This window comes from Manacus candei, unplaced genomic scaffold (genome assembly GCF_025592945.1).
Source record: "Manacus candei isolate 608988 ecotype Guabito, Panama unplaced genomic scaffold, ASM2559294v1 h1tg000013l, whole genome shotgun sequence".
Lineage (NCBI taxonomy): Eukaryota > Metazoa > Chordata > Aves > Passeriformes > Pipridae > Manacus > Manacus candei.
This window is the reverse complement of record NW_026138061.1, coordinates 7,319,505-7,331,949: the sequence shown is the minus strand read 5'-3', so window position 1 is coordinate 7,331,949 and position 12,445 is coordinate 7,319,505. Positions and strand designations below refer to the sequence as shown.

The window sequence follows — 12,445 nt, the reverse complement described above, 5'->3', positions numbered from 1 at the left end:
TGAAAATTGTGTGTTTAGCTTAATAGTGCACTGCATTGAGTTGCAGTGGGTTGCTGAGATGGCAGAGTTATGGTGTAATATGTGCTAAAAGCTCATCTGCACACCCACAGAGGAGCTCAGAGAGACAACAGTGTGAGGGGGAGCCCAAAGAATGCCCTGCCCCAGCTGTTCCCATTCCAGCAGCCATCAGCCTAGAGGAATCCAGGGGCACAAAGTCAGGTGGGAACCTGAATTAAGGACTAAAGAGGAAGGGACTCCCTGTTGGGCCTTTCCCAAGGAGCATGTTGCTGCCTCAGCCTCACCCCTCTTGGACTGTCAGACCCAACGTAATATGGTGCATCAAAAGTAGAGTAAGCCTGGGAGAAGAGTAGAAAGATGGGTGGTGTCTAGTATTGTAATTTTTCATTTCCTTCCCTTTGTGGGTTGCACAAAACTACTGCACAGCAAGTAATCTTGTTGCTCTACTCATTTTGTAGAATCTGAAACCTGGCAATTGAGACAGGGCTTGGGGTGAGGTGGGAAATTCGAGGACCAACAGGGAGGGGAAGAGAAAAAGCTGTATATATACCTTTGTGTGTGTACTAACTATAATCAAGCACTCACTTATAAAATATTCACCAATGCACAAAGTTTATGCATCAAATGCTTGTGGAACAGTGAGTTTCAGATACAAATAGTAGTGATTAAAAAAGAAAACACCTCCAAGTCTAAACATGATGTAGACACAATATATTTTAACTATATAGACAAACAGGACATTCAAAAAAGCAGCCCTTCCAAAAAGCAGTCCAAGCTTGGAATTAACTGCTTTCTGTTGAGAAGAATATGAAAAGAAACCAAAAATACGCCCAAGGAGTAAATTAGTGTGTGTAAAAAAAATTCTTCTGTAGGTGACCTAGTTTTAAAGATCATTGGGAATTTATATTCATTGCCTGTAGAGAGACAGGGTGGCCAGGGAAATGCTGCTGTGATGCATCCATGGAAATAGTGTTGGACTAAATTTCCTCATGGGCATAATTGCACTAAATTAAAAGAACTGATGTGAAGATCGAATATGTTCCTGTGTTTTCATGTTCGAGAAAAAGGACCATAAAATGTTCATTTTAGTTTAACTCCCAAACAGAAGGTCTTTTGCAACATCCTAATTGCCTAATTCCTATTTTTGTTTTGTTTTCTATGAGGTGAGATTTTTATATTCCTTTTATCAGTAGAAATATTTTGCCTTCTCCAAGGGGAAAAAACCCCACAAACTATCATTAAATCAAATCAATCATATTTTACTAGATTTATGTTTTCTTCTTTTGTCAGTGATACATAGATACATCTAGAGATATAACTAGTAGAATATTTTATCTATTTGGAGATGAAGTTTTACCCCCTAAGGCTGTACAATTCTTCAGTGTCGAGCAACTGATTTATATTACTTTTGTGTGTAATAGTTCTACAGCCAAATCCTTTTGATTGCCGGGACATCTTATTCAGGCTCCATTTCTCTTATGTGGATTTGACTTTATTTTTGTATACTTCAAGGTATGAGGGATGGATACCTTACACAGTACGAAACATACAGAGTACAACAATGAATATGTTTACAAGTGGCTTTATTCCTTTCTCTTTTCAATGGAATTTATATTAACATTGCATGATATATATCTGCAATAATGTTTTTGACCATGAAACTTAAACAGCTCTGAACTCCCAGCAAACGCATCTTCTGTACAATAGTGCTTTTGCAAAATGTCATTATTGTACATGGATTTTTTTTTTGGTAGCAGGATCATTTTCTTACATCAAAGCCTCTCAGGCTGACAAGTATTTCAACAAATGGAATGATTTGGATACACCACTTCAAAGTTTTCTGCATGAGGTAGAAAAGTAAATTTGAAACAGAAAGGTGTCACTTTTCTTTATGAGAAAAGGTTCTGTCTTTGTTCTCTATATGATCGTTGGAGTGAAACGTTATTTGTAGTGTATCTCCTCTTTCACAAGAGCCTGTAAGAGCGTTCACTGAGCTAATCTTAATCTTCAAAACGAATGCTTCTGATGGGAGGCTACTTTACAGGAAGCGTGACCTCATTCGGTCTCTGTGCCGCTGATTGCACGGGGCTGTTTTCAAAAGGAAACAGGGGACTTCATAACCTGCCTCTCCGAAGGGCCAGAGCTGATCTCTCCCAGGAAGCTGCCAAAGGAACACCCTCCACCAACCACCGACAAGCTCTCGGGCTGATCATAAGAAACTTTTTTGCACACATTGGGTTAATTGTGAGATGGATTTTCCAGGTTTGGAAGATTTTAGACTTATTTATCTCTTAATAGATTTGTCAGCTGAGGAATAACTAAGCTTTGGATTCATTTCTATGCTGCTCTTCAGGAAGTTTTGCGTTCTTGTGAATGTTGTTATCATTACCTGCAGGGAGAAAAGACTAAACTGCTCTTCAAAAATAACTGATATGTGTGAACAAATAAAACTCTCTTTGCAGACACTTGTGTTTGATAGGTACAATAGAATAAAACTGGTTGCCTGGGCTTCAGCTATTTTGATAGTTAGCACTATATTTTGGCAGGTACTAATGTAAATATTTAGATTGTAAACTGATGGCATCATTGGCTTGAACACTAATTTGATTTTTGGAGGGAAAGATATTTAAAACTGACTGGCTTGGACTGTGATTTTTGTTTATATTATAACATGAACTTTTATGTGTTTTGAAATTCAAGGGGAGTTGTTGACTTAAATTTTTATTTGAGTTCTTTACATAAAATATTACCACATTCACCTCAGATTCACTTTTAGTGAGAGTTCATAGAGCTATTGGTCTTTTTGCATGCCATAGTTTAAAGGTTCTCTGTTGATGGTTCATTTTGTGGGTTACAGATACAATAGTAGTGCTTCATTGTGCAGTGGTGGTTGAGATGCTTTGTTTTGGCTTGCTTATGTCGTTACTATAGCTTCTCACGCTATTAATAGCCCAGAACTAGGACTGAATATTAAATGAAAGCAGAACACTGTGCAGCATTGTCTAAAACATGATGTTTCCATGTTTTCTCCATCACTGATTGAATTATGATTTTCAGGAACTCTTTCATTATTCATGAGACAAAAAATTTCATGATCAAGGGCAGCAAAAAAATCTATTGGACTGCCTGTTCTACAACTGTTCACAGAAGCTTGGTATTATCATTACTTAAAACAGTTTGAAAGCAAATTACAACTGCTTATTAACTGTTCTTGAAAAGAGAGAAATTCATCACCTCCCAGTAATATAATTGCATGTGTATATTGCTCACTGTCTTTTATAAATAGATGTATATACTCTATTCTATCTGAAACTTTATTTCTGTGGAGGGTGATGGATAAACAAGCATCCTGCAGACACACCTTGCAAAGTTATGAAACAATTCAAATGAGTAACAGAAGGACTGTGGTTTGTTCTGCCACTGTGATCACTATGTGTCAACACTTTCTAATGAAAGCACTACCCATATGAAAGCTGCCACTCTTAAAAGTTATTCTTTTTTAGCAGCTGCTTTATATTATCAGAACTGAAACAATCACATGCAATACAGCTGTGTTGTGGGTTTCAGTTGCTGGAAAGTTTCGCTCGGATCATTAGAGAGTTGTAGCAGGTATAACTGATCATGAGATACACTTCTATATCCCTTTTCAAACAAATTTGCTCTAGAATCAATCATTTTTGCCTGAGAATACATTATAACTAATAATGTTAATGATAGAATCTTACAGATCCTAATTTTCAAACAAGGTAAAATGTGTTTTTAAAAGTCTTTTCCAGGTAATCTATACTCCCTGTTAACCAAGAGTGTATGAAACAGTCCTTTTCAAGATGTATGGACTATCACATGCTGCACTGACAGCAGGAGCAAGTCAATTTGGGCACATTTGTCAGAGCTTTTAATAAAAAAAATATCTTGTGGAGGGGATCTTGTTTGACTGATAAGATTTGGGATTTTGCTGGGTTTAGTTTATATCCAGATCTACAAACTACCTGTTGAGTTCTTCCTGTATTTTCTTTTAGAGTTTGGATGGATTTCTTGGTTTTGAATACAATATTTTTTTCTCCTTTAAAAATCATGATTTTGCCTAAAATAAGAGAAATTATTTCAGAAGCTAGTTGTATGTGAAAAACAGTAGCTCTAATATGTCAGACTATGAAATACACCACCGCTCTCCCTGTTTGTACAACTTGCTCTGTGGTGTTCTGACCAATGCTACTTGATCTCTCTGTACCTCCACCAAATTTCTTCCAGTTGTCTCCTCCTTTTGGAAGCATTAGAGCATAATTTTTGCTTAGTAAAGTGATTTTTTTTAAAGGGTAGGAGAAACGGTATGTATGGGAGCAGGGCAATAAGACTGATTTGTAAAAAATACCCTGAAGGTTTTACTTCTCTTTTTTGGTGACCCTTCCTGGTCCCAAGGGTGTGACTGACAGCTGAACTCCAAATGAGGATAAACAAGATTACCAAAGTGGAAACACTGACCTTCCTGTCTTTTCTTTGCCTCAACTCATAACTGAACAGAAAAAAATAAAATTCTCTTAGACTTATCTCCTCTAGGAGGTGAATGACGGACACTTACTAACAATGTTGTAAGTCTGAAGCTCTAAAGATATAGAAGAAGCAAGGTAATATAGGGGAAGATCATATCTTTTATCTTTTTATGTAATAACAGATATAAATTCTCCCTATGCATAGCCATTGCTCGTATTTCCTAAGATTGATTCTGTCAGGTGCTGAACACCCAGCAGCACTTTGCGGGCTTGAGCCATGGTAATCCAGACAAATCCTATTTCCTTAGTCTCCTGCCACAATATTACTGTCAAATATTTGTCACTGTCACAATCCCTGTGCCTGTTGTGCTATGTCTGCAATTTTCATCTGAAAATATAATGTAATGGTAACAGTGTACTTTCCATTCTATTCTATATCTATTGCCAGTATATGTACTTGTTTTGGCATGAAGCAGATCTCTGGTAAAACACCATTAAAATTACTGCAGTTATTGTATTTGTGCCTACAATTATTTCTCTGAAGTCTGTAATCTATGCAGAGCACAGGTATCTAATTTTGGTTGCCTCTGATTCTGCATTGCTCAGATGAGTTTCTTATAAACACTATGTCTTTCCCCCGTTCTTTCATCTGTTTTATCTCCTTTAATCCCACTATTAATTTCCTTTTCATTTTTTAGCTTTTTTATGATCTTTTTGATATACACAAGGTACCAGTCAGTGAATATGGTAACAACTCCTTCATATTTCACCTTTGCCTCTGCAGGTTCAACAGCATTTAATGGAGAGCATAGACGCAGCCTCTCACAACATATTTTTCCAAGGTACTGAGGAAAGTCCCACTTAATTTTATTTTGCTGTAGATTTTGTAAAAATACCTTTTGGGCCACTTAGAATTGTAGTGCCGATATTAATTTAATTACTGCTTTAAATGGAAGTTCAGAAGTACTGCTGTGGAGGTTGGAAACACTGGCTTTGCAATTACAAGGTTTTGGAGTATCTCTCTTCCATCTGCTTTTCCCTACGCTGAAATTATGGTATCACTCTGTGGCATGCCATATGGGATAGTTAAACCTGCTAGTGAAACACAGGTCAGACACTGAATCAATCCAGTGTCTTCCTTTCTTTCAAAGATGTCACTGCATGGCAATTTGGAACTTGGAGGTGTTGAGGAGAAAGGACTAACCATAAATCCAATCTTACTTAAGCTAAGTAAAATGTCTACGACATTTAGATTCTTTCACCTCTGTCACTACTTACTTCTATTTTAAATACCACATAGTATATTTTACTGTGCTAAATTTCATCTCAGAGTCAATCGTGTTTCAGTGCTGGATGAAGTTATCACCATGTGTAGACTTTATGTCATGTTGTTCTAGCTGTATGGTATTCTAGGATTTGTGAGAGTTACAAGTCATGTATCCTTAAATCTTCTCCAAGTATGGTTAGGCTATAAAAGAACAAATAAATCCTATCTTGTTCAGAGGCACCCATCTCGTGCCACATAGAGTAACTCAGAGAAGCAAAATACTGGGATGCCTCTGATGGCTCCAGATAGGTGTAGGTGTGGCAGGATTCCTTGGCCAAGAGCGCTGCTGCAGAAACACACCATGCACGTCTCAGCTCAAGCTGGCTCCACGCAGGCATGAAATGCTCCTCTGGCATGTATCCCTCCTGTAATCTGAAGCTCTGGAAAGCGTGATGCAGGCACACTTCAGCTGGCTGAAACCCCCTGGTACAAAATATCATTTCATACACATATTTTAAATCGATGCCATTACCAGCCTGCCTCAGCTGCGAATGCAAATTCATTGCTATTAAATGGTGGGTTTGCTCTGTCTAGACCTTCACTAAATTAGAAGCTTTCATTTCTCCTTTTCAGTTGTGCTTGTGCCTTTCTGGACGATGATCCTGCCTATGAGTGTTCCACAAGCCCTCTGACAGGCTCCCTTTCCCCAAGCCGCCGCAGCCCTCGGCTGCTTTCTAATGGTTATTACGTTTTGACAGAAGACAGTTTTCTGTCTGATGAAGAGGGCAACGTAACACTGACACCATCCCACACAAGAGTTACATATAAAGAGAATTTAATTCGGTAAGTGAACTATGTGCAGATTTTACTCCGTGCTGGCAACTGCTTCCACCTCTCTGGCCTTATCCAGAGGTATCTGTGTGTGTCTACGTTCTGCTTGGCATAAGATCAGCATTGCTTCTGAATGGGAACATCCCAATTGCTTTAGTTTAGAGAGTGCAGTGATTGAAATAACCTGATTTTCAGTCATGTCTTACTACCCAAAAACTCTTCAGTACACACTTGCTGCTATAATTGAAGTTGTTTCCAATAACAAAAAAGGAGAGCTACAGCTCATTTTGCCAATGGGGTGTTGCTCTGAAAAGGACTAAAAAAAACCTACATATAAATGTCTAAATACCTATATCTAAAAAACACATGCATATATATAAACATACATATATATACATAAAAAAAAAGGTCTTGTCCTGGAATTCTTACTCAAGGAAAAACCTCTGTTGATTTCAGAAGAACATCGGTTTAGCCAGGTATATAAAATGTAGTTCAAAAAAAGTTGAAGTTCAATGGATTCATATGGCAGGGTGAAGCTCATGAGTAGCATGATACAGCAGTATCAGAGACCAATAGCTGTGATATCATTCAGCATCATAGACTCCAGGATCACAACAGCATCATGTGCCCTCCTGCCAATACATTCTCTGACATTCTATGGTGTGCAGGAGTAATTCCTAGCGACACACCCAGGGGCAAGAACAGGGCTAGGAGTAGCACCCAGAACCTGGTTCTTTCATGTCATTCTTGCAAGTTTTAGAGCTCAGCAAGAATAATTAGCTCTATTCCTTGACAACATATCTTTTCTTTCTAGTGTATTCAGGCGAAGGAAGAAAATCCGTCGCTCTCTTGACAGCTTGTTCAACCTCAGTACCTCCAGCTCATGGCTCAGCTCCACCATTCCCAGCAATATGGATTCCTCCCATGTAGATGATCCTTGGCCTGATGGATGCAGTAAACCAGAAGCCAGTTACAGCAATATTGGTAAGCCCTGATCAGGTACCAAGTAATTAAACTACAATATTACAGACTGTATTTAGTGGGACTTTGAGTATCTCTTTTTGTAAGTTTTATGGGGGTTGTCTGCCAGGATGTGCAAATAAAGGATAGATGCTCAACAGAATTCAAAGTGGGGAGTAAAGCTCCTGGCACTAAACCAGCACATGAGTTTGTAAAGACCTTTGTTCCAAAGAGGCATTTTTAAACTGAATTTGAATCCAAAGTCATCATCAGTACTGTTTATTCTGCTGTGATTAATATCTGGCACTCTCTGCTTTCACCTGGGTCTTCCAATAACTTCATCATGTTATACTCTATGCAGTTTTGTCTTTACTCTGCATATCTTCTGCGTACATTGGACCTGCCAATTCCCTACCCATAACAATTTGGGGCCCCTCCTGTGATTAAGCAATTAACTCCCTCCCTAGTTCATTAACACAAAGTCTCAAAGTTCTTCTTTTGTGCAATCTCAGTTATATGTGCACTTTTTGCAGGTGATTCAGACTTTTCTTATGGATATAATAAACATGTGGCACAAAGGCAAATTCCAGCATATAATGGAGCATCTCTCACCAAAGATGATGAGTTTCTTCAGTCTGAGAAACCATTTAGTGCTTCAAAACCCTTCTCACCATTTATGATAAATGCAAATAAAGAAACCTTGAGCAGTGGAGGTATGTTGTGTTCTTATTCTGACATGCCTCATTTTTGAGTGAACTGAAAATACATTAAAAATATGGATCTGGTCCCTTGCAAAATAGAATTTATTTCCTTAAACATATATTTTAAATGAATTATTAAAATTAACAAAATATTAAAATTCTTATTTACTTGTTTACTCCCTTCTGCTCAGAGCTTTTCCTCTCCCATTTTTTGTAAAAAAAAAATGTGGAGTGAAGAGGAAAATGGAGGAAAGGGCATGGGAACAAAAACTGAAACGGGCAATTATGCAGAAAAGCTTGTTTTCTGAGAGCATGGAGGGCATAGTGTCTCTGTGGTTGTGGGGGAAAAAGACTCCTGAGAGACACCCAGAGCATGAAAATTAGGTTTCTGCTTTGAATCACTCTAGGCAAGTTCTCTTAAAAAGGAACTGAAGAGACTGGTCTCACAGGCTGAAGGTAGTCTTTCAAAACACCTCCTGTCAGATATTTACTTTCCTGAAAACCCATTAAAATTATTTTTCTGATTTTTATTTTAGAATCCAGGACAGTGCAAAATGTCGTTTCTCAGATGGTTGCACTGATCATGTGTTTAATCATTTCAATATGTACAAGGTAATTTTTATTTCTTTTATTTGCTGTTTCTGATGTTAGTAGTTATTCCATTTCAACTGGTGAAAAAAATTTAAATTAAGGGTCACATTTTCAAAGTTCCCTATATCTTTCTGTGAAAATCTATTTTCACATGATAGTCGATGCAGGCAATTATCTGAACTATAGAGATATACACAAAAATAAGAAATGTATGCAGATATGAAAACTACCTTTCCAAGTGTGCTTGGACAGGGGTTTTGGCAGGCTGAGAAGAATCTGAATGCATCCATGTCTTTTTAAGTGGATGTTTCAGTCTGGGAAAGCTGAGGTCTTTTTTTCTTGGAGATTATCCTCAATAGTTTACGCAATTTAAAAAGTTTCAAATTGCAGTTCACCTACCAGAGTTCAGAGGGTTCATCTGCAAAAACCTTCTCTCCTCCTCCCATCCAGGCTTCAACTCTTTTAACCAAATATGCATCCTGTGGCTATTTCTAAACTTTCTGGATAATTTTATATTTTCAGATATTTTCTAGGAGGATTGCCTGCCACTTTGTTGCTGATAATTTTAGTTGGTAAGTACAGAATTTCTTTATATACAGCACAGGGATTTTTTTCTAAAAAAGAGGGGTTTTCTAAAAAAAAATCCAAGAACCAAAATCCATCCTTGGATGTATATCCATGGCTCTTACTGATGCCAATAAGAGCAGTATGTGGGCACATGGGCACAGAATGTAACCTTTAATCTATTAGAGGATTTTGCATTTGAATTTCACAGGTCTTTTGTCTCAAGATGCTGCTGTGTCATCTTTCTTCAGTCTTGACACATCTTTCAAAACCACAAAGTTTTGGTAAGTGGCTCCAGTGTCATGTGGTGAATAGGGGAATCTAGAAGTTTTATATTAAGAAGAGGAAGGAGAGATTCCTGCTGTTGTTTTCATGTCAGAAGAGAGAAGACAAGATCTGAAGCTACTAATGGAGTATTTGGCTTTTCCTGTTACTGATTTGTATTCATAGAAACTTTCTGTTTATTTTGAAAATTTGCCTTTTCATAATGTGCAATAAATTTTGTAGCACCTATTTGTTTGCAGAAAAGGAAGATAAACCTAATATGTCGTAACACAGACAGAGACAGACCAAGAAGAGTAACTTACGAATCCAGAGATGTGCCGTCAAGCCTTGCACTGAAGTCCTTGCACTCTCAGGCCACCAAATGGAGCCTTTTTTTTTAACTGGGAAAAAATAAAACCAGCTAATTATGGTGCCAGCCCCATCACCACCTTCCAGGGACTGCAAAATTGACATAACTTGGGCCCAGTAACCCAATGCACCATTAGATTCAGGAGAGCTTTTCCTTTGGCTGATACTGCAACCTGATAAATGTCTTAGAAAGAAGAATTTAATCAGTCCAATCAGTTGAATAAAGGTGCAGATGTTGCTGTTTCAGACTGCATTATTTCTTTGTTTCAAGTGTTGCACAGAGCTGTAGCTTTTAAATCCTTCTGGAGAAAAATTCTTACATGTTTAGAGGGTTTGAATTATATCTTTAGATGAAGCTCACACATAGGCCTTCATGCTGAAAGCACGTATGGATGTGCTCGATTTATGAATTGCCATTCTTTTACATTTTATGCATCAGAAAATTCTAAAGGTCTAAAATCTAAAATGCTGTTAAGACTAAAAAGTTAGGGCTTATCTGAATTTTTATGGGGTGAAAGTGAAGCTCAAGAGGATCTCGTTTGTTTCTGACACTGTCAGTGTTCAGGAGTTCAGTGTATCCCAAGGGCAAAAAGATAATCTGACAGACCTTTTAGCCTTTGAATTGAGTATGTTGGAAATGAAAAACAGCAAGGCATAGCTTGGAGAGCCATATTGCAATCATCGTCTCACTTTTTGAGCACCCAAGGGTCTTAGCACACCACCCTGGATACTCAAGGATGCTATTTCCCACTTTTGTACTATGTAATTAGTCCCTAAAACTTTGGTTTTACCAAGGTCACCACGTTAGGACCACTGTGTTGCAAACACATGCTCCAAAGTGCTTTCTGTCTTCCTGAATAGTTTAGCCCTGAGTCATAAACAGAGCTGTTCTTCACAAGAGAAAAACAAACACACTCTGAGAGCTTTTCTGTCACAGGTATACAGAAAATAACCTTTTTTATGCTCATCACAAGTGAGAAGTTACCTGCTCAAACAAGTAGTCCTACAACTGAACTAAATTTGTCAAACAGGGCCTACAATATATACTGATTATAAGAATCTGTGGTTTAAATCACGACATACAAAAACTTATTCTATTTTTTTCCCCCAGAGAATACAATAAGAAAGAAAGAATAATTGGTGAGTATATGTTTAAGTTTAGAAAGAATTCCATCTTTTTAGGGATAAGCTCTATTATGAGACAGGGTTCAAGCCGGGTTTAGAAAGGTTCCATGGACTTATGATTAAAAGGTTTAGCTGCAGTACCCTTGCAGTTTCCACTGCAAATGACTCCCACTTTGGTATCTACAACTCCTTTTTTACTTAATTTGGATTAAATATTCTTTTTTATTGTTTGACAACAGTGGCTAAATAGTGTAAGCTGTTAACAATTGCTGTGCTTCAGCCCAGAGAAAACACGTTTTTCAGTAACAGGCAAAGCAAGTCTTCGTTTTTCCAAGTTTGAACTGAACAGCAGGACCAGGTGCTGTGCTGCTCTGACTCGGTAGCATTCCATGGAAGCAGTGAAGCAGCATCAACATGAATCAGTTCAGAATATCTGAAAAACACTTACAGATTCTTCTATTCCCTATCCTTTTTCACTAAAGCCTCATGCTCAGATTCCAGTTTCTGTTTTTCAAGCATTTCCAAGCTTTGCTGAAGCTCAAACCTTTAAAACAGGAGCACTGATTTACTTCAACTTGGAATTGGCCATCCCAGTCCTGGCTCCATTATTTCCTTTATGTCTTTACTTTATAAGGATAAAAATGAAAAGAAGGAATTAATTGGAGCTGTGCCCATGTTTGTGTTCCTTACAGTGTGGGCAGAGCAGCCTTGTTCATCAGCTTCCTAGTTGAGTGCAGTTGAGCTTCTGAGATCTAAAGGCATCTGCACGGCTGCAGACACAACCTGGAAAACCTTGCAGTCAGCCCTCAGAAGGAGGGTGTTAATCCTGAGAACAGTATTTTAGAAAGGAGTGCAGGCATTTGATCACTTTGCAGAATTGTTAAAGCCTATGGTTAAAATGACATTCTATTCACAGTGTGCCAAGTTGTGGACACTACATATGGCATTTAAAGTCAGTGGAGCTGTTCCTGTAAGGGCTGCAACACCAGGGCTTGAGAGCTGACTCTGATTTTGAAAGCCAGTATCAATGTTAACCAAAGCAGGTTCTACAGGATGGAGTAAAGAACTTGGCACTTGTTGCCTAGCAGGAGTAAATTCAATACAGACTGGCATAGGTTACTATGAGACAGGAGCTCCCACTGTTCAAAGTAAGCTTGTCTCTTGCATTTCATAAAAACTTAAAAGCAGAGTTGTTAATTCTGTATATTTTGAAATGAGTTCACTAAAAGTTTTCATTTTTCCTCCTCCTCAAATTTATTTTTCTC

General features: G+C 38.0%; 1 protein-coding gene across 2 annotated transcripts; it reads left to right on the top strand.

Moving 5' to 3' along the window:
- The first annotated feature begins 2,175 nt into the window (after positions 1-2,175).
- On the top strand, positions 2,176-10,419 carry TMEM71 (transmembrane protein 71). Of its 2 annotated transcripts, XM_051778559.1 has the most exons (9): positions 2,176-2,280; positions 5,293-5,350; positions 6,409-6,618; positions 7,421-7,590; positions 8,100-8,279; positions 8,804-8,879; positions 9,381-9,430; positions 9,634-9,706; positions 9,947-10,419. In XM_051778559.1, coding segments are annotated over exons 1-9 (831 nt in total). In that variant the 5' UTR covers positions 2,176-2,267; the 3' UTR covers positions 9,948-10,419. The 2 variants fall into 2 exon arrangements, with proteins under 2 accessions (XP_051634519.1, XP_051634518.1); XM_051778558.1 differs by having other exon boundaries at positions 9,634-10,419.
- The last annotated feature ends 2,026 nt before the right edge of the window (positions 10,420-12,445 follow it).